This window comes from Diachasmimorpha longicaudata, chromosome 1, assembly GCF_034640455.1.
Source record: "Diachasmimorpha longicaudata isolate KC_UGA_2023 chromosome 1, iyDiaLong2, whole genome shotgun sequence".
Lineage (NCBI taxonomy): Eukaryota > Metazoa > Arthropoda > Insecta > Hymenoptera > Braconidae > Diachasmimorpha > Diachasmimorpha longicaudata.
In genome coordinates this window covers 9,540,904-9,567,614 of record NC_087225.1, presented here as the reverse complement: position 1 = coordinate 9,567,614, position 26,711 = coordinate 9,540,904, and the positions used below count along the sequence as shown (strand labels likewise).

Below are 26,711 nucleotides of genomic sequence, written 5' to 3'. Positions count from 1 at the left end.
ATAAGTAGTTGATTGGATCAGACACACTTGGTTGGCTGTAAAATCTGACACCGATACTGCTCCTTCTCAATGGAATCAGTGAATATAACAAAACCACTGTCTCAACATCGCGCCCAGCACTAAGTTGTAAAAGAAACGACGACACCCAGCGTTTTACGTATCTGTATTGTCTCGTCCTCCTCCACGGGGAAATTGGTGAGACGTAAAGAGAAAAAAAAACGAGTTAGATCGAGCAGAAGAAACCAGAAGCGGCACACGTTTCGTAGTTCAATTTCGTGGCAATCGTTACGCGCTACCGACAAACAACTTTCCCCTTTATTCTGTTTTTCTTCTTTTTTATTCCTCTCAGTTCATATTATTTCTGGTTTATTATTTTTGCAGGCTCGTTGAAAACAATGACCCTCGTTGGATACATCTCCTGATCGTCATTACGCCACGCTCTATCGAACATTGAATTTATGTTTTGAAAAATGTTTTAACCTAGTTCTCCATCTAATTCTCCAGAAAGCTTTCCATGCAAAAATACGAATGGAGTAATTCAACGTTTGTTCTAGTGATTTGGAAGCGAGCCAGAAGTTCATCTAGGCTATCGTCACAATCACCTATTTGTTCGCATGACAACCAAAAAAAATGTTGAAGCGTGTTCTTCTTTCTCATTTTCTTATCGGTTCCATCAGACATTTAAAGTTGTTCCACCCAAGATTATGACATTCAATTAATTGAGAGCAAATTCCGTAATCATAACAGCACTCACCACACAATTCCATTGTTTCTATTGCAAATACAGGTCTTATAAATCCTTTCATCAAAAACTATTACTGTATTTTCATTCGCAATTTACCCGGAATTTTCGGAGGTGAAAATCCCGAGGTTTCATTGGTGCTGTCGCCTCCGAAATTACGGGCAATGCTCTCTCACACTGTGAAGAAAGTAAAGTGCAAGTGAAAGGATCCCTGGCTGAGCGCGAAGAGAGGATGGCGAAGGGCTCGTGGAAAGGGCTGCCACGGGGCAGGGTAGGGAGGGAGGAGGGGAGTAGAATTTGCTCCAATGGAATGACAAGAAAGACTGAAAGTGGAAAGAAGGCGTACCGTGGTATAACAACAATGAGTTAAGCGTTTTGGGGGAGAGTTGTCTGGCGTAAACAAACTTTCGAGTTTATCGAGTGCAGAATTGTGGGGCCCGAGACGCTGCAAATATTTGATAACAGGAGAGTTGGATCAATTTGCGGCAAGCGGTGGAATGGAATACCAGTGGAAAGACTGGAAATGATAGAAAATTGAAAATAATAACATGAAAAAAAAAATATATATAAAAAGACATTTCAAAGGTGAATCCGCGATACAGGCTTCGCATAGTCAACATTTTTCCACTCTCCAACGTCATTCCACTGGATATTTATTTCCTCTCTTTATACTTTACAGAGAAAAGCCAACACCGTTACGATATATGTTTTTTTTTTCACCTCGAGGAGAAAAAGGGAGACGAGAAATACCGAATGATTACGCACGGAGTGAGAAAGTGGGTGCAGATATAGCTGGCTCACTTTGAACTGAAATGAGAAGCGCCCGTTGACCCGCTGGCGATTTCTCTTTTCGCTCACTCCGCTCCAGCCCAGTTAATTACAGTTGGTCTTTGAGTATATAACCGCAGATACACTCGCTGAGTGAACGGAGAGCAAAGCCACAAACGCGTATCGTACACATCTATCATCCCATACGTTATACTGACGGAAGATAAATATTTCATCGTTGGCCGATGAATTCAATTTTTTGAGATTTTAGCTAGAAAATGAGATATTTTCATAACTAATTAACTAACTAACTACGATTTCTTTGGTGGATTAGATTGGAACTCTGCTAGAAAAACCAATTAATGCGGATATTTTTTATAATTCGAACTGCATTCCGTTATCGTCGGTTAGTCTCCTAGAATTATTTAATTTTCAACCATCTGTTATGTCCACTATACTTTTCCATGCACTATTCGTTCCTCTCCCTCATTTGAATTCGAATTTCCCAGAGAAAAAATGCAAAAACAGTGGGATCTCAGTCTTATCCCACGAGAAGTGGTTAACATAGCAATTTTTACATATATTTAAATTCTAAAATATCAGTCGAAGGATAATATTTATATGACCGAAAGAATTCTGAAAAATTTAGATATTTGGAGAGAACAGATAGTGTGCTAATAGTCAACCTGATGATTATTCTATCAATACTTGAGTGAGACAAGTTTTTTTCTCAAATGCCGTTTGTGAAAAATCTCGGGTTCGCTATCCAATTAATGATAAATGCTATGAATATGTGTTAACGGTCTTCTATTTATCTGCCCACGTGTGTATGTTCTCCCCTTTCCTCCCACAAGTTTTTCCCCCGCTAACCCCATTTTCGATGGAGGAGGCAAAAACCGAAGGAAAAAGGGAAAAACAAAAGTTGAAAGTTTGTGGAAGGGAGACCTTGGACTTCCTTATTACAGCAACCGAGCGCGTGCTTTCAAGCTACCAGAGTCTCATCTTCCCTTTGAAGCGGCCGCGCAAACGAAGAGAGTTTTGATTGAACGAAAAGCGCAAAAAGCAGTTGGATCGTTTGCTATCAGTATCTCACTCGCTCATTCCTCGCTTAAGCGTTTGTTTCTTGGCCCAGCCTCAATTATTTCAACCCCCCGGTCTTCGCCTATTCCAACGCTCTACCGTGTTCTTTTCCCAATCTATAACTCACCAACCCTCCTTTCATATCTTGCAGCGTTTTCATGGCATCCGTAGAATACCCCTCCATATCAGAATTTCAAAACTCCCCTAGTCAATTTAAATAGATGAAAATATCGAAGCCACCGTTCTGCAAATCATCGCATATTTTTCTCATTAATTTCATTTTTTTACTATACATATATGTATACGTATATCTATATATATTGAAATTAATATTTGAAAAATTATTATTTTTAATATGTATTTAACATGACAAGCTTTAGGGTGAAACTAATTTGAGTGGACTCGATGTTATTTTTCTACTTCTTAAATATTTCTATTTTTATTTAAACTTCACTTTTCAATTTTTCCATCTAAATTTGTGATTTCCCTTGTTTTCATCACATTTTCTATGTAATCGTGAAAATGTTTGCACTATTTTCCTGATGTGTACATTCTGAAAACTCGGATGGCTCGAGAGAGCGATCCCTGTCGACGCAATCGTGTCGTTGAGGGTGGCTACACTGACACATTCTCATTTAATGGCGAAAGCTCAGGGATTATACGTGTACATGTGTGTACGTTTAAAATATATATCTATGGATTGGGGTGCATTCGTAAAATGAAATTTCACGCTGCCGCCTGTAATTTCCTTCGCATTCGAAAAGAGAAAACGGAGAAAACGTATGGGGTTTGAGAGAGTGAGATGTGTGGCAATAGCAACACAGTTGTACAGTGGTTGCGGTTTAGTAGTAACAGGCGAGGTGGCAATTTTATCCAACCCAAGTAAATCACGTCGACAAATGAGGTTTATTTACATCGTCTGATTTTTCGTCTCTTGTCAAATTTTTTTATTCAACGCTATTTATTTATTCGTTCATTACTTGTGGAATAATTTTTTGCGTCACCAATAAAGAACCATAACGTTAAGAATGTATTAATGTGTTATTTGAAATTGCATTTGAGATAACTAAAAAGCAATTCAAATGCAAAAACAAATAATTCAATATAACTTTTTGCTAGTTGTATAAAAGCTCGGAAGAAACAACTGCTCTGGGGGGGGGGCAATGGGACAAAATGAATACAACTCAAATATTCTGTGAATATTAGCTGCACAAGATTCGTCCGTTTCTATTTCCGGTTTTTGATTGCACATCAAAGGTGCGCAAAAACGTTTTCCAGTGGAGTTTGAAGGGTTGAAGAGAGATCGAGAACGAAAGGGAGGCAGTGGAATTGACCATTCCCCCCTCGACGCAAATTACAACCCCCCCTCTCCGAGCACTTATAACCCGGGTCAACGCACTACATTACACAAAATGGGTCCGAGTGGGCTGAAATCGTGCGGCAATATTAAATCCTAGAGGCTCTCGGCCATTCGCTTGCGCTATATGCATGACGTGTCAATAGAAAACCCTTTGACTCATTTGACTGCATGCCTGATAGAATTTCATTTGTAATTAAATTTTATATTAGTTATCGTTCATTATGCTTCATGAATTCCCCATGTTTGTTTACGTACAAACATGAAAAGCGGAATTGTGTATTTTTTAAAAACTTCCCGAACACGATATGAATAAATGGTAGGATAAAAAAAATGATACAGTCCAAGGCCTTTAAAGTGTTTAGTTAAAATTTTGGTTTTATCTTATTTGCAGTTCATTATACCTCATGAATTTCTTATAGTTGTTTCCAAGAGCACGAAGCCATGAAAATCTGAATTTTATTAAAGATTCTATGAACACATGATCTGAATAAATGACAGGATAAAAAAATGATGCAGTCACGTAGGCAGTAGATTGATTCCCGGTCTTGCCGAGACAATTTGTACCCGACCTCATACTCTTTGCTCGTCGTTCGCTCACTCGTGAGCAGCAAGTAAAACACCCCCAGATCTTCACCTGCACTTCCATGCCTCCCGTTCTATTTTATCCCGGCTTTTTTTTTCTCTTTCTTCACGGCTAAAGTCAATGCCCACGAATGTCTCACGTGTACAAGAGACTGAGTCTGGAAGAGTCAGAACGACAAGACACCTATGGCGTGGCGTGCAGCTCCCAGAGGCGTTCGAGGCGTTCGAAGCTTACTCCCTGAGTTCACCATCATTAATCACTTCCCACCCTTCCGAACCGCGCGACCACGTCCCCAGTGTCACACCGGCACAACCACAATTTCGTATATGTATATGGGGAGCTTTGTATGATGCCATTCCCTGCGGCTTCATTCGTATCGCTGTGTCAGAATGACGAGATTACAAATAATTCTACACTCTCAGTGGAGCTCTATTCAATTCTCATTCAATTTTTTTTTTCACGTGCATGAATGAGTTTGTATTCTTGTTTGAGAGTTGATGGTATTAACTAGGAAATTTCAGGTGGAATATTAACGAAATGTCGAAACCGATTTAGTGACTTAATAATAGAATTTTATTGTATAAAAATTTGTAAGGCGTTGTGGCTCAGTTTATCTGTTCAAAGGTCACTACATCGGTGTCCACTTTAATTGATCTTTTTTATTCCTCAAGTTCTCACAAAGTATACCTGACCCCTTAATGCCTGACATATCTTACAGAGAAGTTTTTAATGAAAATTATCCCACGGACTTACAAAGGTGGCTGATGACTTATCGGTTCGTCATTTCTATGCCGACAGTTTTAAATGAAAATATCTCTCCGTGTAACCGAAAAAATGCTGACGTCTTGATCATCTAGGAATATTACTCGTGAACATTCGATCTGTTCTTATCTGTATGCCATCAACGATTCCTCCCCACCCCCTTCCCATAATCTTCTAACTCGAGTTATGCGTAGCAAAGTACTCAATTTTTCGGCTCTTGTCACCTCCTCATCATCTATCATATTATTCACCCCTCATTTTTATCTTGAATGTTAGAGTTTTGACGCCTCACTCCGACCGAAACGCACTTTGCATTAAATGAAATTTTCACCGGATCGTGCTCACCAGGAAAAGAAAAAGGGAAAGACGATATTACATCCGAAAAATTGGCTAAACTCTCCCCTGCCCCCATCAGTTTGCATTTCTAATGCGGAAGATGAAAAATTTAATTACAAAATTTCGAAGGAAGAAGTCTTAATTTTAAATAATGACATGAAACTACTATCAATCGACTGTAGATAAGAATCTCGAGAGGAAAGTGTATGTGAACCTGTGAAATTCCAGATTTCCATGAGAATTATCTCATTCCAATCTGCATCTTAATGAGAAAATCCTCAAAGACAGCCCCCATAACCTAAGAGGTAATTTTTTTTTTCACCGAAGCGGGATTTCGTTGAGAAGTGAATTGGAGAATGAAAATAATCAGATGAACTTTAACAAAACGACGGCCAAAGGGGAAGAGATGGAAGTCAAGTACTGCAAGGGTGATTCGAGCGTAACGATGCGCGCAGTTTCATTTCATTCTATATACCGGAGTAAAAATTTCACTCCGTGCCTTTTGATGCTCTCTCTCTCACACTGGCACGTTGAGTCTGCGCTCTATCTTGATTCTGCTAGTTTAACGCTTTCTTCGGATGTAATAGTTATTTCTAGAGTGTCCAATATTTTTGGCTGTAATTTCCGGAATATTTTTTCGATTTTTTTCCATCACATCCTTCTGTTGAAACTGCTAAATATATCGGCATTTGAGATTGGAATTTCAACGCAAAAATCCAATGCCAATCAATTCTCAATGTCACTTACTCTATGGGAATCAAAACGAATCGAAAAATCAATGAAACCAAAAAAAGTCAACGACTAGGTGATGAAACAAATAGGTAATGAGTAACTAGTCAAATTATTTTCTAGTTTTGCAATCAATCATCCGAAGCGTCCGAAGTATTCGATGTGGCTCTAGAACCACCAGAAACCATTTAAAAAATAAAAAAAAATGGAAAGATTAATTCGGATAAAGATTGAAAAAATCAGCTTCCAATATTTTCCACAATTTCCATTGCTCATTCATGAGCGAGGAATGTTCAAAAAAACATTATTCCATGCAAAATATTTCACGCTGAATAGAAACGAAAAATTTGATGATCGGAGATAGTTGAATAGTGCAGAAGATACTCGGATAACTTTAAGCTGTTTCTACTTTCTTTTTTAACTGCAGGAGTCGTGTAATACAATTTGTTGAATACTCTGAATAATGTATACCGAAAAAAGCTCGGTTCCGCCGAGGGTTCCGGGCTGCCCGTGTCCATTAGGCGCTCATAAGCCTAAAATCTCAAATAAAAGCGACATCCACTGAATATTTTAACAACTCCCTTCCCCCAGGCTCGCCTAATACTCTCATTCCCACCTTTCATTAGTAAGCGTTTCGCCAAGACCGCCCTCCCTGGACGATGGCCAGCATCGTCGACGTCTCTGCGGCTTGTAACCTTCATGAATTGTCCATGAAATACTCCTGTATCCCCTTCCCTCGGCCATCCCACCGCCCTCTCTTTTGCACTTGACTGCGGTTCACCGCCCACAGCCCATTATCGCTGCTACTCATGATACTTCAAACTTGCATTGCCCGGAAAGCTTGAAACTTATTCCCTGATAGCGTACTACCCATCGAGTCAAAGTATTCATGGAAATATAATCTTCTAATGCATTATCAAATACTTATTATTAAAAAATATGGAATTTCGAATGAGAAAAATGGGAGAATTAAACGAATTTTGTCGCTAAAAAATCAAAACCTCAATAATCCTCTGAAAATTCCTAGACATCAGTAAAAATTGTCATCACCTCACCTTCCACCGAGTCACACAACAGTGCTCCTATGTCCCCAGACAAGAGGAAACACACACAGTAAATCGAATAAAAAAGACTTGAAACTGAAAAGAGAAGGGGTTTGGAACTCTCGACGCGACTCAAATATTCGACGAAGTTTACAACGAGTTTCCTTCGGTTCCTCTTCGGTGTCCTTTCACCACGCTCGGACGACTCTTGCTCATCTCGATGTCTTCAACTCTCCCCTCCCCTCGTCTCACCCATTTTCAACCCTCCCCCGATCCTTGTTTCCAGAAGTTGTATTCAATGCCGGCATTTTGATGAGCACGCGAGAAAAAATGGGACTCCATAATAAAATTTCTCATTCATCGTTCTCCTTGTGTTGACATTAAAGGGAAGGATGCGTTGAAAAGTATAGAACGGAGGTAATGATGTATAAATTGCGTGAATTATGGATTCAAAGCCTCCGTGGGTGCTCCTGTTTTCAACACAGCATGTCCTTGTCAGCAGCAACATTTTATGGCTGGCATTTACCTGTCCCGCATACGTACCCCATCCATAGATATAATATATCCACACTTTCCCATCATGCATTCACCATTTCATTCCCCTCCTCCTCTATTACCCTCTCAACACCCCTCTCACGGCTACTTTCCACCGACATTCGAGTTTCTTTATGATCTCAACGCCTAGGGTATACCCCAGTATGCGTGGTTTACACTCTTTCATAAAAGTTATGCGTTTCATAATACTGTTTTTTTCATGCTCATTCCACCATTTTTTTCAACATGAATAAGACACATTCTGGAGCTTTTTTTTTCTCACCGCAGGTGCGTCTCGGCGCCGGGTTTGAGTATCCAAGAAAAGTGGGAATAGAGGACATAAAGAGGGAGAGTCCGTTCCGTACTATGAATTTAACAAGATGGCGATGAGCAGTCAAGCCTTATCTTTCACATCATTATAGATATTTCTATTTTTTTTTTCTCAATGAACAGTCACTTTCGCAATAAGATTTGATGTGATTTTATCGTAACTGAAAATAGTGAAATGTCAAGAATGTATTTCATTATCTGATTTCGTGATATTTGAAGTTTAAAGTATCTTAAAATACTGTAAAGCAAGTTAAATGGCCAAAATTTGGAGACACAAGGATCCTAACGTAGCCGACAAAGCAACATAATCCGAGGCTCTCCCTTTCCTGCAAGATTCATCAATTATACAGACCCATTGCGTCACTCCCCCATCAACCTCGCAAGTGCTGTACAACACTTATCAATCACTTAGCAGAAAATTTTGTTTTACCAGCGAGACTACCGGAACATTGACAATTCTCGGCCGCGTCCCCGAGCCCATCCATCTTGTCACGTATCGACAGAACCCTCTGCTAGACGACGTCAAAGGCCACAGAAAGCAGAACTACTCCGGTATTGATCAAAGGCCCAGCATAGAGTATCTTGGTCCCGTCTAATCCGCAATACGACTACAATGCATCCCATAATCGATTACGTAAATGAATTTCTAATTTTCTAAAAAAATACTCTACATCTAGAGCATCAATCTTGTCGACACTCCACTACAGAGTCCATTACAGAGATTGTGGTCGTAACCTCTTGACGGGAGACACCCGAGAGTTTATCTTCTCTCTGCAACGTACGGTAGTGCTCCATCTTTTCACCGCTGTTCAATGAAGGCGGGATACAGTGATGCAATTGTGATTCAATTGAACTATTGATGAAAATGGGAGGACAAATTCGGTGATAAAAGAATACAAGACTAAATTTGCTACTTTTAAAAGCTGATAATTAGGGAATTCTCCTGGGAATAAAAAGGTTATCTACTTCCCTACTCTGCAAGTCAGTCCCTATGTACTTCACTGGGCCCAGTGGTCAAGGAAATTTATCTAGAATTGCGCACTCATTTTTCCGAGATCAATTTGTAAAAAAAACTGTCGTCTAGGAATATTCCTTATGTACTCATTTGAAATAAATAGTTGACATTGGTTTACAACCATGAAACCTCCCACAAATTGACACCAATATCCGTAATGGCCTCTCCCCTAATTAGCGTTACATCCTCAGAAATATAAAACGGCGACAGGGCCTTTTTTTCCAATCCGTCGATGGCCACCCTCCCTCATACCGTGAAAAAGCTAAACGCAATTATTCATCATTCCTCGTCTCCATTTGCCCCATCCCCACCGCCACACTTTTTTCCTTATTTACAACGACGAATATTCAGTATTCAATGAACCCAATCTCACTAAAGAGACAAGTGATTTATCCCTGGGTTTATAACCCAGAGCCAATACCCGAAGGAGGTGGATGTCTCGTTTATTTCTCCACAAACAGCATTACCACTTCATGGGTAAGAATAAAAATCGTCCGGGTTATATTCCCCTCCATCGATACTCCGGGGTGTCGCGTAATGCTCGGTCTAACGTACTTGTGACACAGAGAGGGAGGAGAGTGTATTTTTCCATCGCAAGTCGCATAAAGATTGAGGAGAGAAAAAGTCGGCAATAACCCTGCGGATGGCGCCTTAAATTACGAACATTCTCAGACGCAATTGGATGCAGTCCTTTTGGCATTTGTGTACAGTCTTTATACTTGAGTTTTATGGGTGAAACGCCCCGGCCATTGCGATATTACACGCCAGGGCTGAATGAGCCCTTAATCGATATTCTGAAATATCGTGAAAACCAAGGGTTTTCATTTGATTTTCGTTCACTTCCACTAGATTTACTCCTGCAATGCGAAACTATAAATATTGATTTTAAATTGAGATGTATCGTACACTTGTGAAAACTCGTGGCCAAATGTATGCGCGATTAAAAGAAAAATGATGTATATTTCCACGGCCCTTGGACGTTTCTTGCCGGCTTATTAAAAACCCCGCCACCCTGTTGAGATTTATTTCCGCCCACCCTGGTAGGAGATGACGAACGGCCAACAGTGGGCCGAGGCTCGGCCAGTATTGGCCGACACTGGGCCAGTATCGGCCAATACTGGCCGATACTGGCCCAGTGCTCATCTCCTACGTGGGCAGGCGAATAATTTGTCATTGTAATGGACGCTCGTTAACGTCACAGAGAGAGGAAAGTGGCATATTTTTTTTTTCACCCACAAACGTCGAGGTGGTTAAACGATATTCTGAAAAAGAGTGGAACAAATGCCCTGGGAGATATCTCAAAACTCTCCAACAATTGTTTAACATTACTTCTCTTCACCTTTGTTATGTCGCTTTGACCGTTATTTTGTCAGGACACGAATGAATTTGCTGATCATTATTTCAGAGTTTTTAATTTTCTCTGTGCGCGGTTAAAAATTTAATGGAAAGCGATACTGCATTCGATTCACATTGCACAAAACGAATATCTGAATTTCGTTTTGCAGACATTTTTCAGGTACTCGAAATGTGCGCCCACTGTGTGCACGTGTGTCACGTTAAGAGCTCTAGATATGATTAATTTATACAAATATGCACATTATAATATGGATATATTATACATATTGTATGTATGTATTTATGTACAGATTTCATGTTATGAACATTAAACGCAAAAATGCTTTGATGAAAGACAATGAGGTTTCTGATTTTAATATCAATAACAAAAAATTTTGCATATCATATAATGTGATATATTTATGATAAGTATATATAGGATACCGTTCATTCTAGTCAAACGTTCCACAAAACTTCCAAAAATGCCTGCAAATGATCTGTGAAAATCAGATATTGACTTTTACCGTGTGCCAATTTCAATGGACAAATAAATGATAACCCAATGCTGATGATCATAAATGAATAAAAACTGTTTCATCTACGCAAATAGCAAGTGAACGTAATTTTCATTTCAAAAACTTTGGATTGATACGCAATAAATGCCTCCAAACATTTGTAACGAACAAACGTGGTTGCGTTCTATTTTGTTGCAAAAATACTGGAGTTAAAATCTACGGAGAAAATTTCAGTTACACCCGGTAATTCACTAACCCATAACAAACTCATGAATTCCCAATGAATTTTCACCTTGAATATCCAGGGAAACTGCAAGCCAATAAAAAATATCCAAGTGCACCGGAAATTTAATTCATAAAATTTCTCATTCCCACCAAAAGTGTTGCCAATAAACGTCATAAAATGTTGCCTCCACGATCTGAACAACAAGTCGAAAATTTAGCACTCCACTAAAATTAATTTATAAGTCATTAAATTCGAATTCATGACTCCCCCGAGTACTTTTGAATAGGCCCAGAGTGGGCTTCAACTTGCAATAGAGTTACAGTAGAAACGGTTCGTATACGCCAGTCGATTCAATCAATGCGCGCAAATTACAACGGTTGCCGAAGCGTGGATAACTAACGCGTCGGAATTACAATAGGCGTGCGAGTAGTGGCCAGAGGACTGAGTGACAAATATATATCAGTACATATATATCAGATAGCTTTCGAGAAAGAGAGGTACCAATGGGGTTGGAAGGGTTTGATGCAACACGAATTGTTGTAGAGAGACGCTGGATATGCTTTGCATGGAGTTCCGCAGGTCGGGAATCGAGCCGGATCTGGAGGCCGTCGGACGCTCCAACATTCGTAGTAGGCTTGTGTTATATGTAGTTATACGTAGGGATGATTCCCCGACTAACACGCGTGTTTACAATGGCTCAGTTCTGCTCATACGGTTCAAACAACTCCACCCCCTGTCCCTTTCTCTACTCTTCTCTTCTGTTCACCATCCTCGCCGTACCCTCTCGCCCCCTGTCGTTGTTCTCGAATGCTTTTACAGGCGGTATGTATGAAACTCCCTGGCGCGAGAATCACTCTGATCTGGCGAAAGTAATTAAACCTGCCTTGCGAGCCTCAGTCTAATTAATGTGTACCAACGCCGCCACCGCCGCCGCTCCACCCGCCCCCGCCCGAATTTGACAACTCTATGTTATATGGCTCTTTATTTGTGTCTCTTCACTTTATCCCAATGTGTTGGCACACACCCTTCAAGAGCCATTCGCTACTGCGTTCGATAATATGGCTCAGTGTAGAACGCACTTTAGTCACTGCCGGGAGATAACATTCTGGAATATTAGCAGGCAGTGGTGTACTGGGACGTTTATCCCATTATAAGGTCACTCATTTTCAAAAAACGTTCATCACGGGAGATTCGAAATTTCATAGAAGAGTCGATGGATATTGTGAAGGCGCTCTTGCGGCACTAATTCAGTGAAAATAGACCGAAAAAATTGGAATTTCTAGGACAGACACGCAATAAAAAAAACATGAGAGCTTAAACTTCACTGAATATTCGGTGACATTCCAAAATTTTGAATAGCATTGATATGAAAATTCCGGAGCCTATCTGAATCTTCAATGAACTGAATATTCAGTGCACGGTGAGAAATTTTTGATAAAAATTTTATAAAAGTGGGTCATGAGTCATCGGTACTTCATTTTTCAGCCGAGGGATACTTGGGGAAAACTAATGGATGATGATCTGATATTATTCTAGGCTAGAGAAATTCCATTGCCACTGGTAGGGTAAAATTCATCGACCATTCGAGAATTTCTTGTATCCGCATTAAAATTACTGACCTGGAAAGGTAAAATTTACTAGGCGACAGAATAATATATCCGTAACCTAGAATAAAAATTAATTCTCATATATTAACTTTTGCCAAGTTTCGGGGTATAAAGTGAACTAACTATGACACATCATACACTTTCACAAAAGGGTAGAGTAAATTTGTCGAATATCTCTGTCCATGAGCAAAATTCCACTCAATTTTTGATTATTTTACGAAAATACGAATTCTCAGTAACGAAATTCTTTAAAAATACAATGGAATTCTGATTTAATTTAGAATTTCTACCGCTACACTGTCAATTATTTTCTAACAGGATAAAAATAAGGAGAGATAGATAATTATTTCCTACTGATTTCGTTATGCGTTCCCAGTCTCAACCAATCTCACTAGTCCCCAATGAACGTGGATGATTGAACGAGGATTTTTTTTTCGCGCGAATGATAATGAAACCCCGCGCCCTCAACGCATCCCAATTTTATCCCACAAATAAGTAATTGAATGATTTAACAAATGAATTCTCCCCTCCCTCGAAAAAATCACCCATCGCTTCACTATTTCATCTCGCGCATCCAGCACTAAACCCATCGGTATAAAGTAATATACGAAAACTTTAGCAATAGTGGAGAACTGTCCTCCCAGTGGAAAAGTGTTACACTCAATTAAACTTGCTCGAAATCAGGTTGGGGACGTCGTGCAGGTCGATTCCCCAGTTAATCACTCAGGGGACAGAGTATATCCAAAGTGCTGAGGGTGGCGGTGGGTAGAGAGGTGGGGACGGGGTTGACTGAGCGGTAGAGAAGTTGGAGGACACGACGAGAAAAAGGAAGCTGGTGCAGGTGTTCTCTTTTAAATTTCATCGAACTGCTTTATTTTTCCCTCTCATCGGGGGATGAATAATTTCGCTTTCACTCGGGGCCGGTCTCTCGCCTGAAGAAAAAAAAAATCACTGCGAAAAATTGATCCGGTGTCTAGTGGCTAACCGGAATGACGGTGACAGAGGCCCATCCGATATATCCCCCGTAATTCATCATTTGTATGCAGTGCAATGGGGGTTTGCAGACCTACTTTTCCCCTCACAATGTTTTTTTCCATCTCCATGAGCCCCGGAGAAATGATCCAACCGTGTCCCCCTGCGCTGATGTGATGTGGCCTCGACACCCCTTTTCACAGTAGGAAAAAAAAATATATAATACTCTTTCTGCCGGATAGCCCCGAGGGCACGAGAGGAAAAAATTCATTTCATTAGCCCCGTTGAGGCACCGGTACTTTGTACGAACTTGCCTCAGAGACTGCACAGTCAGCTCGACTTTTATATCTCCTCCTCCCTCCCTCCCGCCGCCCCTTCAGTAAATGATAATTTTGTAACAGTAAAAAAGGCAGAATGACTAATAGTCGTAAAAGTTCTCTATTAACCGTTGAAATTGTGCTGTTGTTAAATGTCCGGTGAACTTGTGAATTTCGTGTGAATTGAACTGTCTTAAGCAGTTAAAAACGATACGTCTGAGTATAAACGCAGTTGAACGATTCAACATTGCATGATGAAGAAACTCACCCCCTTTCTACACTGTTGCCTCTCTTGCGTCGCTCAATTTGTATGTTAATTTACGAAGGTTTGCCGGGCAGCAGTTCGCTTAATAATGTCATGTTTATTCAGCGGGGGATATCGCTGAGAGGGTAGACACGCGTCTATAAAGTCCACGACGATATCGTAGCTTTCTTTTTTACTTTTACTGCTTCATTTCTTTCCCCGTCCGGTCGCGTATTCTGTGACCTCAAAATATAAATTGCTCGCTGATTAGAGGATCAATTGTTCCCGGCTAGGTGACTTTATGTCTTGAGAAAGAGAAATATGATACTATTTTTTTATCTTTACTTTTTTTATCTCATTTTAGGGGGGGGGCATTTTCAAGTGTTGAGCAATCATTAGTCGGCTCAGGGGGTAGTTCAGTTACGCAAAGAACAGAAACAATGCAGTGAATCCGCTTGTTCGCATTTTTTTTCCTGCGGTGAATATCTTGCGAATAGTTTCCGAGCATGTGGTCGGTGAATGGGTATATGGGTACTGGTACATGATGACTTTTGTTCGAGCGCTGGCATCCGTCAAAACCGCACCACCATCGGCTGTCACCGACGAGATGGTTCAAACTGGCCTCGGCATTGTGGAAATCGGCTTTCTGCTTCATTCCAGTACTCATGATTGGTTTCTTCGTCGAGTTCAACTTTTTTCCACCTTTTGTTCTGATTCAACTTTCATCAGGGCTAATGGAGAGACTCAATTCAGAGCGATGGTACATCGAATGAGTCGCAAAGACTCAAGAAGAACTGAAGTAATTCCTTGGGATTATGTTTTCATCAGATGAATCACAGTATTTCTTCAACTCGTAATGTGCAACGTTATGACAGTTGATTAGTTCGGATATGGGACTCGGCGAGATTCCGTCTTCTCAATTGAAAAGTTTCGGCAGTTGGATTTTCCGTTTTCCAAGTTTGAACTTTAAAATCGTACCTAATGTTCTCAAGTTTCCGGTTAAATTTAAGGTATCAAACGGGAGCAAACTGCCGAGTTCAAAAGTTTCTTATCCTATGCATTACGAATATTCCAAGGAGCATGCTTTTGTTTTCGTCTGAACCAAATATTTCAGTTGAATGCAGTTGGAAATAATGTTGAGGATGAATTTTATGACGAGGTTATCCAATGAAATCTCCAGTAGTTTCGGTGGTTTCCATCAGTAGTTGTGGAACTTCGAATGCATATCATTGGGACTAAAATTTTCTCTTATTTTATTGTTTCAGGTAAGTGAGGCGTCCGAATGACTCGAGGAGTTACCAGCGGTAGGCACGTACCAAAAAAACAATAATCTATTTTCATGTCAATTATCCGCTTTATCTTCGTAAGGACAAAAAATTAGACCGAGCAAATAAAACAAAAAGCGGGAAAATAATGAACGATAACGAGACGTGATTTGATTCATTAATTACGAAGGCACTGGTGAAGGGCTTTCAGAACAAATTTGATGTCCGTTGACGTACCTGGAATACTCATCATGACGAGGGAATGGAAAAAACCGCGAGATCCATCCATTATAAAGGGTCCAACACATTTGTTCTCTCCTCCTTCCTTCTTTCTGATGCATGAGACAGATGGGTAGAGCACACTGAGGATCTCAGGGGTAGATTTCCGTGAATTAATGGACAGGAAAGTGGTTCACATCATATAAAAATTGTACAATGGAAATAGAACGAGAGAAAAACATCATCCCTCGGGATAAATTATCAAAAAAAATCGTACGCAATCGTATCATTGTTAGCTTTTATGGATTCGAATTTCACGCCTAAAATCGGATGATTAATGAAGATTTTCATAGTTGTACTACCGATCAGGAGAACGGAAATGAAATTAGCGGGAAATATAACTTGGAACTCAATGGAGTCTTTTCCGTAGTGACATTTCTATCACTTAATCCCGAGTTTCCTCCGGTAATCTCCAAACCTATCAACAGAATTTCTCAGGAATTTTCTGATGCGACGAGCGAAATTGAAAAATCGATGATATCCTCGTCAACTTCACAACTAGCAATTGTTCCCGACTTTTTTTCTCAATCTGCGAACCTATCAATAACAAAAATAAAATTGCTTGTTGTCGCAGTATCGATCATTCTTTTGTTCCACCTCCAATAAAGGGCCGCTCTTCAAAAATTCCTATATCTAGCCTTGTTTACCAGCTCCAAAAACGTACAGTCGTCCAATGTCCGATAAATTAGTGACTCGATCCCAAGTGCATACTGTCGGATATGACGTCATCCTCACCCAACAGTAGAGTCACGCTTTTCCACTCCCGAAATAAAGCAACGGGACGAAAAAGAATGGGTATGAGGCATACGGTTGATGGTCCCTACACACTACAACTCTCCGTAAATTGGAACGCTGCAAATTGGTGAACGTGGTATCGAACCGCGCACGCCGATTAACGAAATTTTGTTGCAGCCTCCTCTGGCGATAGAATCCGCTGAGGTAGGGGGGTTGGTTCCAGATACCGACAGACTAGAGTCACTTTGACCGATTCGATACAATAAATTGGGATGCACTGCTCCACGTTGATTTTATTTTACTGGTTTTTTCCATCCCGAGTCATGTAACGAAAAATCTAGTGCGGATTTTTTTTTTATTGAAAAAAAATTAAAGAACTTGTCTATTTTCGAAAATAGACTGCATCGTAGAAGGACGATGTTGAGGATACTGAAGAAGCAGTTGACCAAGACTGTTCGGCAGAAACCATTTGACGATTGCTATTTATATGGTTAAATATCAGTTTGATATTTACTTCATGTTTGATATTATTCAACATCATTTCTAGACAAAATTAGAAAATTTTAAAATTCCACCGAACGTCATGCTCCCACTCGGATGCAAAAAAATAAATACCAGATCTATTAACCGTAAAAAAATGTTCATTGTCTCGACGACTCCTTTGCAAACAATCAACATCTGCGCAAATGTTGAATTAAGGTTAAAATGGTAATAATTGAAGTATGTAAATGAGCCGAGGTCCGTTTAGCGAAAATGAGTGAAGGAAAACGGAGAGAAGTTGATGCCGAATTCGTATAATTTATGCATTTTCACATCATTCTACACCCGTCCTTGCAGAAACCAGCGGAAGGTTAATTTTCCGCTTAATATCATTCTTTGCATAACGTATGGTTTGAAAATGGACTTCCTTCGAAATTCTGAGACTTCCCCAGATAGTAGTCGGTAGCTTCTCCACTGTTGATTTTTCCCGACGTATATTTTCAGAAGGCAAACATTCCATGAAAAGCCAATCTTCAATTTCCAAAAGGAACAACACAACAGCTCGTGTATAACTCAGTAACCATCAAATTCCATCATTCTGACCGCAATACAAAGCCGGCAACCGAAAAAGAACCCGGAAAATTGAAACCAATTGCGGAAAATATCACTAATGGGTGTGGGAAGGTACGTTTTTTGTTGCCAGTATATTTGATTTCAACTTGAAGGAAAAAGGTAAGCGCAAGCTTTTCCCCAAGTTTAACTCTAGACTCCATTGCCAGATTCATTCAGGGAGCTGTCGTTGGCAGTTGCGTTACTCTCTATTCTACTCAGCAAGAAGTACACTGAAAATACGTTCAACAAAGTTTTCGGCAATGCTGCTTCACCCGCCAACAATAATTGCACAACGAATAAAGTAAATACAAGGGACAATCGTGGCAGCTCCTAATGACCCTTTTTTTTACAATAAAATATGAAATTGAAGTGGTTTATCAACATTTTGTCCTGAGGTGTACTTTACGTAATGGCTGAGAGCCATCAGAGGCTCTGTCGGTCTTCCTGAAACCGCGAATTTTCATATCCCAAGGGTCGTATCTTAACGCAACAATAAGGTATACCCCCGTTGTTATTCACTCAGTCTTCGAGGATACACCTTGCAAGTGTTACACTTTATCGTCGTCGTGAATGAACTACGATATGAAACGAGTTAGCATCCCATAAACTCCCGTGCCCAGAAGCAATTTAAACGTTCGCTGTTGTTGAATTGATATACCCTCTTGGATGTGTAAAAGTGTACGATATACGAAAGTAAAAAAAGGAATGGGTAAAAACGTCAGGCGAATGGAGGGTGTGTGTGTCTGCCTTTTCAAATTGCGAAGCCGTATAAAAGAAAAGCGGCTGGGCATGATTGAACTATAATGACGCGGCAGCTGAGGAAACGAACAAAAAAGGAGACTCAAGTTCGTAGGATGGGTTCTACGACGTTGAGTTAAATAAGGCGAAAGATGGAAAACGGAGCTAAAATTACAAAAAACGACGGGAGAACTTCTGACGAATACGAGTCAAAGCATTTTATTAGTATACAGAGGTTCCTCATGCTTTCTTCTTCCTTCTTGAACCTGTGGTGTTTCAAGAATGGTTGAAAACAACTGTAAGGTTTCGAAAATTCATTACGTCGAAGCTGTACATTGCAAGAATTAAAGAAGATGAATTCATTTGTAATTGCGTTTATATTTTTTTATTCTCACGAGAACTTGAATTGTCGCCCAGAAGAACACAGTTACCTCTCACCAAACGGATAATAAAGTCTCCCAACACTTGCATTTGATGAAGTTCAATAAAGCAAAGGATTACCACAGAAAGTCTAAGAAATTGGAGTCCAAGTATTTTATTAATGAGCCAAGTTTCTGTCCCTTTCCTCTTCCTTTCCGAACCTATAGTGATTCAAAAACGATTGAAGAGAATCCTAAGGTTTCCAAAATTAATTCTGTCGAAGAATTAAATTGTGCTATTGAAGAAGATGACTTGTTCTGCAATTGGTTCTTACCACCACTCAATCCCCCCACTTCACGTCTTCCGTTTTCTCAAGATTCCGTTTCATCGTTCAGAGGAGTATAGCTGCCCCATACCAACCTGTGGCCAACTCTACCATCATCACTTTGCTTCGGATGAGGGGGTTGTCGCCAGGCAGACGCCCACACCACAGCCAATGGTGTCGGAGGACAGAGGGTGCCTCTCTGCAAGCCCTCCGGCACGCAACACACTCAACTTAATGAGAACAGGGACATTCTGTATCCTGATACCACTAAATCGGCATGCACCTTCAGCTGATACCCATCAGCAGTGTGATGCAACCAATCCGAATGGAGCGAATCGAATAATTATTGGCGGACGAACATGCGAGCTGAGTTTAACTCTTGGGAAGACTGCATTTATGCATGAACTGGGATTATCTAGAGGAAAATATTCCCCAAGCTGTTCGACTATGCAAAAATTTTCTCAGATAAATAGTGTTCGCCGAATGTATTTGGAGTGATGGCAGGTCTACTGGGAATTCCCCTGTCTAATGGATTATATGGGCCAGTATTGATAGTATTTTTGGATAGGGGTTCCAGCTACAATCAGCATACGAAAACGAAACAATCGCCGATCATCATAAGAGTTCATAAATCCATGCTGTGGAATAACAATTGAAAATATTATTTCCCTAACCAACTAAATTCCCCATTCGTCAAAAATCCAATTCATGTGCTCAATAAACGCGCCAGGAACTGGAAGTGATTCATAAATTTCCTGTAAATCACGAAGAAGCGATAGGTTTTCGACAATGTCAATGCAACAGGCTATATGAGAAAACTAACTACGTACTTACATCAGAGGCCTACGTTATACGTATTTCAACTAGGTTAGCAACTGGTGGTTGAGAAAGTACCGAGGCCACTACCAAGACCACCTTAGCACATCGTGGCCCCGTTACGTTTGTTCTCAAATAGAGAGAAAATCCATGGGATAAGCGGGTGCGAGGATTGGCGGCTAGCCAAAACCGAGCCGAGAACCCGCCTTCAAAGTGTGCTTGAGTGCCTAACCTCAAATTCAATATAACAATCTCATCAGTATCTCCCGTAATTTCCAAATAGAGTATCAGACGTGAGAAACAAAAAAAAACTCTTCGATTGATTAGAAGATTCCAAATTCCGATAAACAATCAAAGATTTGATACTCCCAAATCACTGAACCATAAATCCGAAATGACCAGAAGAATGGCTAGAGGTGAGCCCAGTCCCAGGCCGGTTTTCACCACTGGAAAATGTCTTTCACCGCTTATGCATAAGTGATAGGTCCCGAAAGGGCCGTGTTGGAGTCGACATTCAACCCCAACTGAATATCCTTTCCCTTTATCCAAAGCGCAGCAAAGCCCCCTCGGTGAAACTCGGATACATGTATCCATAAATGATGCACAGCCTCTAAGAACGTCCTAAACATTCCGATCGCGCATCACAGCTCCCGCGGGACAGCCAAATGCCGTATCACTGCCCTTATCCCCTGAATTTCTCTCAATACCTAATAGATTCCAAAAGCTCCCTATTCCTCACAATATCCATTATGTCTCGAATAGTTTTTCCCCTCGCCAGAACCGAGCAAACTTATAGGTGGGATATCTCCTAGCTTTCTCCAATTATGACAATCTTTTCTCCTGATACCAGAGAGCCTAAAACATATTTGACGAAAGAGATTGAAAGAGATTAATGTATAAGTACGGCTTAGAAAGGTGATTGGGCCAATTCCAATGTATGGTTAGAATGTAAAAGGTCTCCAGTATCCTCTAGACCCTTCAAATTATATCTAAATCACTCTCACTATTTACCATAATTATCTTCTAACCTGCTTGAATTATAATTATAATTTAATAAAGCCTCAAATATATATTAAATATAGAATTAATTGATTTTTAAATGAGTTGAAATTGAGAATGATTTGGTCTACCCTGGAGATCAATTAAATCACTTCTATATCACCCCCGTCATCCAGTGAAATCTCTCATCAAAACCCGCCCTAAGAATGGAAAAAAACGGTCCCAGTTGCATCTTACGTACGATTACTTTACCTCAGACTGAATTATTTATCGATCGGTGGAAGACGTCTAAACCAATACCAGTGGAATGAGAATAGCGGTACCCAGGAGGCTTTCTATCCGTAATATATAGGAAACGGTCGAGCGAAGAAGGGTCGAAGCACATGCTGAGGCGAAACGCTCCTTGGGAAAGATTTCGACGGTGGATTATTAAATTCCTCGAGACCCCCGGGCGTCGCCGAATACCTATTCGGGTGTATCGATACATTCGCTGAATATTTCAGAAACAGTCTACATCCAACTTCAGTGGAAATCCTTGGATCACCTCAACAACTTTTCAACCCTCAACTTAAGTTTAATCAAATTTTTCCCAAAGTTAGGAAAGGGAAATTTTTGTGGTAACAAAGAGGCCGGGGAAAAATTCACTCGAACGAAAAATGAACAATTGACAGGCTGTCAAGGTATATGTGGGTGATCGTCACAAATAATGTGAAGTGTTGGAGACATACGACCCGCACACGTTTGCTAGATACACATCCAATCGTTTGTGTACGGGTGCAAGATACACGCAATATCCACGCATTTGTCGTAGCTCGGGTGGAGTTTTGATCAAGAGCATCCCCAGGGGGACCACCTCTGAACAGTCCACATACAGAGACACAGCAAATACATTCAAGTTGAGAATGAGAGAGAGAGGAGGAATAAAGAATACATCCTTAAGGGAGCTACGTGACACCCGGGGCGTCGTATTAAATCGTACGTAAACCATCCCCTGGATCACGTATCTCAGTTGGGTTTCAAGTTTTGTCGAGGGATAAGAAAAATAAAAGTTGGTTGGGGACTCACCTTCCGCTGGCAACACATTGGAGTCAGCCAACTTCTGTCAATTTTTTTTGTGAAGCGAAAGATTTCGTATGTTAGCTTCATGTTGACAAGGAGTGGAAACCACTTTCACCCATTTCCGACAGCTGAAACTGAAAACAAACAATACGGGGGTTATTATTCTGTTAATATTTTATCCATTGTTCCTATCGATGTTTGTGATCAAAGATATTAATATTAACGACCCGAGTGTCGTAGAGTGATAAAACCGGTTGTCAGAAAAAATGCGGGTCATGGAGAAAAACAGAAGGGACTGGACAAATAGGAGATGATGAGCGTGATAACACAATATTATCGTCCGGGGAGAAGCTAGGAGGTCCTCTATTTAGAAATAATTATTATTTTATCGCCATAACTTGCGCAGCTGAAGTTCTTCATTTCATTCCAAAAATTCTCTCCATCGTAATTGAAACGAGTATTAATCGTATTTCAATTGTTCCATGTTTATTCGTGACTGCTGGAGATAGATAAAGTGACAACAAACTCTCTCGCCCCATAATCCCCTCTCCATCTCATGGAATTTCAAATAAAATTCCGTTGAATTATGCGGAAATATTCGACTCCCTCAGCATTAAATTCACTCCCCGAAAATTTTCCATTCCTCTGTTTTCCATTATCTGCTGGCCCCATTTGTTCGAGTATTTTCGGTATCCACCAATTTCACCAGCGGCTGCGCCTAACCATTTCCCTCGAATCCTCCGGGAAAAAAAATGACGAGTAGAAACACAGGACACAAGGCTTTTCGCCTCGACAATAATGTGAAACGTGCTCCGAGGCCCGAACAGGGAATTCTCTCGTCTTTTCCAAAGTAGAAAAGTCTTTGCCCGGCGTTAAAATGGAAGAACGGCCTCTGGTGAAGCCAACCCCTCGTCGCAAAGGACTACCGAGGGTGCGAAAGAATGAACGTCACGCGTTTGACGAATAAAGAAAAAAAAACGCCATTGTGAATTGACGCTCAAGAAACTACACTGCGTGATGGGGAAATTAAATTTTCATCGATTGAGTACAATTCTGTCAAAGAACCTCACACTTCCTCCACCCTCACAGCTCATTCCCTTGATACCCTAAATCGATTAGTTGTCATAAAAATAATGAATGAATGCCTGATAGCTGAGGCTTACACATGTGGAAATGATGAAAATAAAAATAATCCCGGACATCCATCTTCACATTCTCCATTTCCTAATTCATTCAGATCTTTTCTGACGTTGGGACTTGGGGATTTTCTCTGATGAATAGCAAGGACTGAATAAGGCGAAAAGGTTAGCAGCCCTACTAGGGCTAATACTAGATTGATTTAACCTTTTATGGAATTTTCTACACATTCTATCAGCAATGGAATTAAAACAATACGAACTAGTATTATTTTTGAATTCTTTAACTTCTGTTTATCTTCATCTGGAACGATACACAGTTCAATCAACCCTGCTATTTCATTAATTGTTACACTGGCTCTTCATTTGATTACTATGCTTTTCGTGTTTTCTACTTGAAATTATTATTTCTTCCTGATTCATGTATTCCTCAGTCTATTGATTGACCAATTTTTCATTCATTTAGCTCCATCATCGCTTTTCAACCCTTCAATGGAGTTCAACATTTCGTTAAGCGTCCAGCTATTGACGCGTTTGCCACGCGGAAAACCCTGATTCGAGGAAAAATATATTTTTCCATGAAAATTCAACAAGGGATGTGAATTTCACTAAAAATAGGGCCTTGATACTATCACGAAACTCGATGACCTAAATTGAAACTGAATTTTCCCAGTATACAGCAACGCATCACGCACAGAATGCACACAATTCCCCATACTACAACTCCTCCTCCGCCCCCTCCCCCCTGCTCCTCCCCTGGCTGAACGTATACATCCTCCCTCTTTTCAAATGGCCACAAACGAGGACGCGCCTTTAATTACCCTATTCATAGTGGATTACGGATAGGCAACGGGCACTCTATTGCGGATTTTGCATGAGAGTGAGGGTGACCGAGCAGAGACACTGTATCGACTGAAAGACAGACCAGTAAAACCCGATATCCAACCACACCCTAGTCGACAAGTTGGTCTCGATAATCGAATGACCCTGGAAAGCGTAGTTTCCTGGGATAGAGGGACATAATGTCCTTTGGAGGGTCAATAAGTTGATGGTGAAGACCATCAGTCATCGAATTGATTCGATTTTCCTTGAAAATATTTACAATACATCATACACCAAGAAAACAGACTAGCTCGAGTGAAAACTAATGTTTTACGTGAGAATATTCAAATTCGAGACAGCGAAGTAAATTCTCTGTATACCCATTAAGATGATTTTTAAATTTTGAAAATAAAAACGTAGAATAAATTCGAAGTGTAAATAAATATGAACCACAACAGTTGAATTTACCTGAACGATATATAAACGTTCTACGACAATGATGACAGCAACGAGAGGGGTTTTAGAAAAATTAATCTTTTTATTGAGTGGCATATTGTGCTTGACACTCTGTGAAAAGTGGGGTTGGTCATTTTTTAAGTGATCTATTTATTAATTGAAAATATTTGTCATGATTAATGCGGCAATTGCATTCAACCGTCACTAGATTTTTGGAAATTAAATAATATAAATGGGTTTATCTTTGTCACCGTTTTCCATCGGTTGGAAAGCAACAGTATTTGGCTTTCTCTCAATACAGTTAAAGCGCCAATCGCCTAAAAAATAATTCTGAAATAATTTCTATTTTTAAAATATATAATACCAGACGAAGGAATGACGATAATATAATGATTTATCAGTTGAAGCGGGTCAAAGTCTCATGAATGGTCAATCACCTCGCGTAATATTTCCCATTATCCACAAATGTGTCACCATAGAATGATGGAAATAAACTCAGACATCATCGTGATATGAGACTTGTAACGATGCAATTACACGTTTCGCATAAGCCCTTGGAAAACGAAATTACAGTTTAATCCGTTGTCGTACGTGTAGAATGGATGAAACAGCGATGGATGCACAAAGGGAACATAGGGGAGGGAGTGCATAAATGGTGAGATCCATCAAGCGGACGGGGTGGAAAGGGGGAGGAAGTGGAAACGGAGAAAACAGACAGTATAAAGTCACGAATTCATTCAGTTTTCCGAAATACACCTCTCGAATTCGCCTCACGGACCGTAATACAACTCTCAACTGTCAAAATATCGCATACGGACGACGCCATGAGTGTCATAATGTCATAACTACGGTAATTTAAGTATTGAATTATTTTATCATCACTCCACTCTGTCAGAAGAAATGAGTTTTATCGAGTGAGTTGTACTTGGCATTCAAATGCACGACATACACGAAATCGAAACCATTGATTTTCTCCATCTAAAATTCATTGAAGAATACAATACGGCTTTCAAGAAAAAAACTATTTTATCATCGTTATATGATTTTCTGTGGATTTTTTCAACGTTTTAGATTACTCCCGGGGACATACGGAATTCATTACCGACGGAATTCCATTAAAAACCGACCGAAAATTGCAATGACATTAATTCCTCCAGTATTCAACAGATGATAATCTCATGTAATGATTAAGTTCACCGCTTTCTATCCGAGAGACTCCGAATTCCAATCCCAGGGAGACGGAATGAATACATTTAATTCTCCAAATCCTCCGCCAAATCGGAAATATAAACCGCAGAGAGTTGCAAAACGTGTGTAAAAAATATTGAAAAAGAAAAAAAAGAATCCATAGAAAAAAACTTCTCAGTTATGCACCTCTAATACTCTGTCTTCGACTCTATACATCTTTCCCAGTGCGATGTGTTAAAAAAGATGGAACAATTTCCAATCGATAAAACTAATTTGTCCATGCCAGTGGGCATCGTACTGGCTGCAACTATAGCTCCTCAGCACTCTCGAGAACTAGGGGTTTCCACCACCGCCACATACATGTATACGGGAATTGATGCCATAGCCTGGGATATCCAAGGAATTGAATTGGTAGAGGTTTACTACTGGATATATCCCGTTGAAACCGTCCAACGGCTATCGCTCATGCTATGGCTGGGTGAATCTCTTCCACTCTTCTTTCCACCGTAGATATATATTTCCTGGGGTTCATACAACATGAGGAACAAGTAAAAAAATATCTACACCACGAGCTCACCAGCTTGAGAAGTCTCCATTTTCGCTGGGCCAGCAAGTTTTCTCAGTTGATGCTGCAGCCATCCATCAACTCGTCATTACTACCTCCAGAACCCGAGACCTCTTCCTCCCCCTTGCCATCACTGTGTTCCAAAGTTTACGCCTCGTTGGCCTGAGAAAAGCTGACGCCATGTCCCCACTCTCTCCCCAAAAAGCTTTTGATAAATAAGTGTATTGTTTCAGAATTATTTGCTTTCCTCGGTTGGGTTACATATGGACATAAAGTACACTGTCATCCGTGAAGCACATGTATGAGGTATTCCTAGCTTTTGATATGAGGGGCTGTGTTTTTTTTTTTCACGTGACAGAGTGTTGGGGACTGCTACGC

The 26,711-nt window shown here is 40.3% G+C and overlaps 2 protein-coding genes across 15 annotated transcripts in view; both read left to right on the top strand.

The window, feature by feature from the left end:
- The window catches only part of LOC135160687 (uncharacterized), a 71,750-nt gene extending 50,500 nt beyond the window's left edge, over nt 1-21,250 (top strand). The window contains exons 2-3 of one of the 2 annotated variants that reach the window (XM_064117518.1): nt 17,762-17,941; nt 18,037-21,250. In XM_064117518.1, the coding sequence (XP_063973588.1) occupies nt 19,275-19,790 (516 nt within the window). In that variant the 5' untranslated portion in view covers nt 17,762-17,941; nt 18,037-19,274 and the 3' untranslated portion in view covers nt 19,791-21,250. Of the gene's footprint in view, nt 1-17,761 lie in introns of both variants that reach the window. The other variant, XM_064117509.1, reaches the window with a different exon arrangement.
- Nucleotides 1-26,711, top strand: part of Bru3 (bruno 3) — a 347,812-nt gene that overhangs the window by 241,678 nt on the left and 79,423 nt on the right. The gene's annotated exons all lie outside the window — the stretch shown is intronic.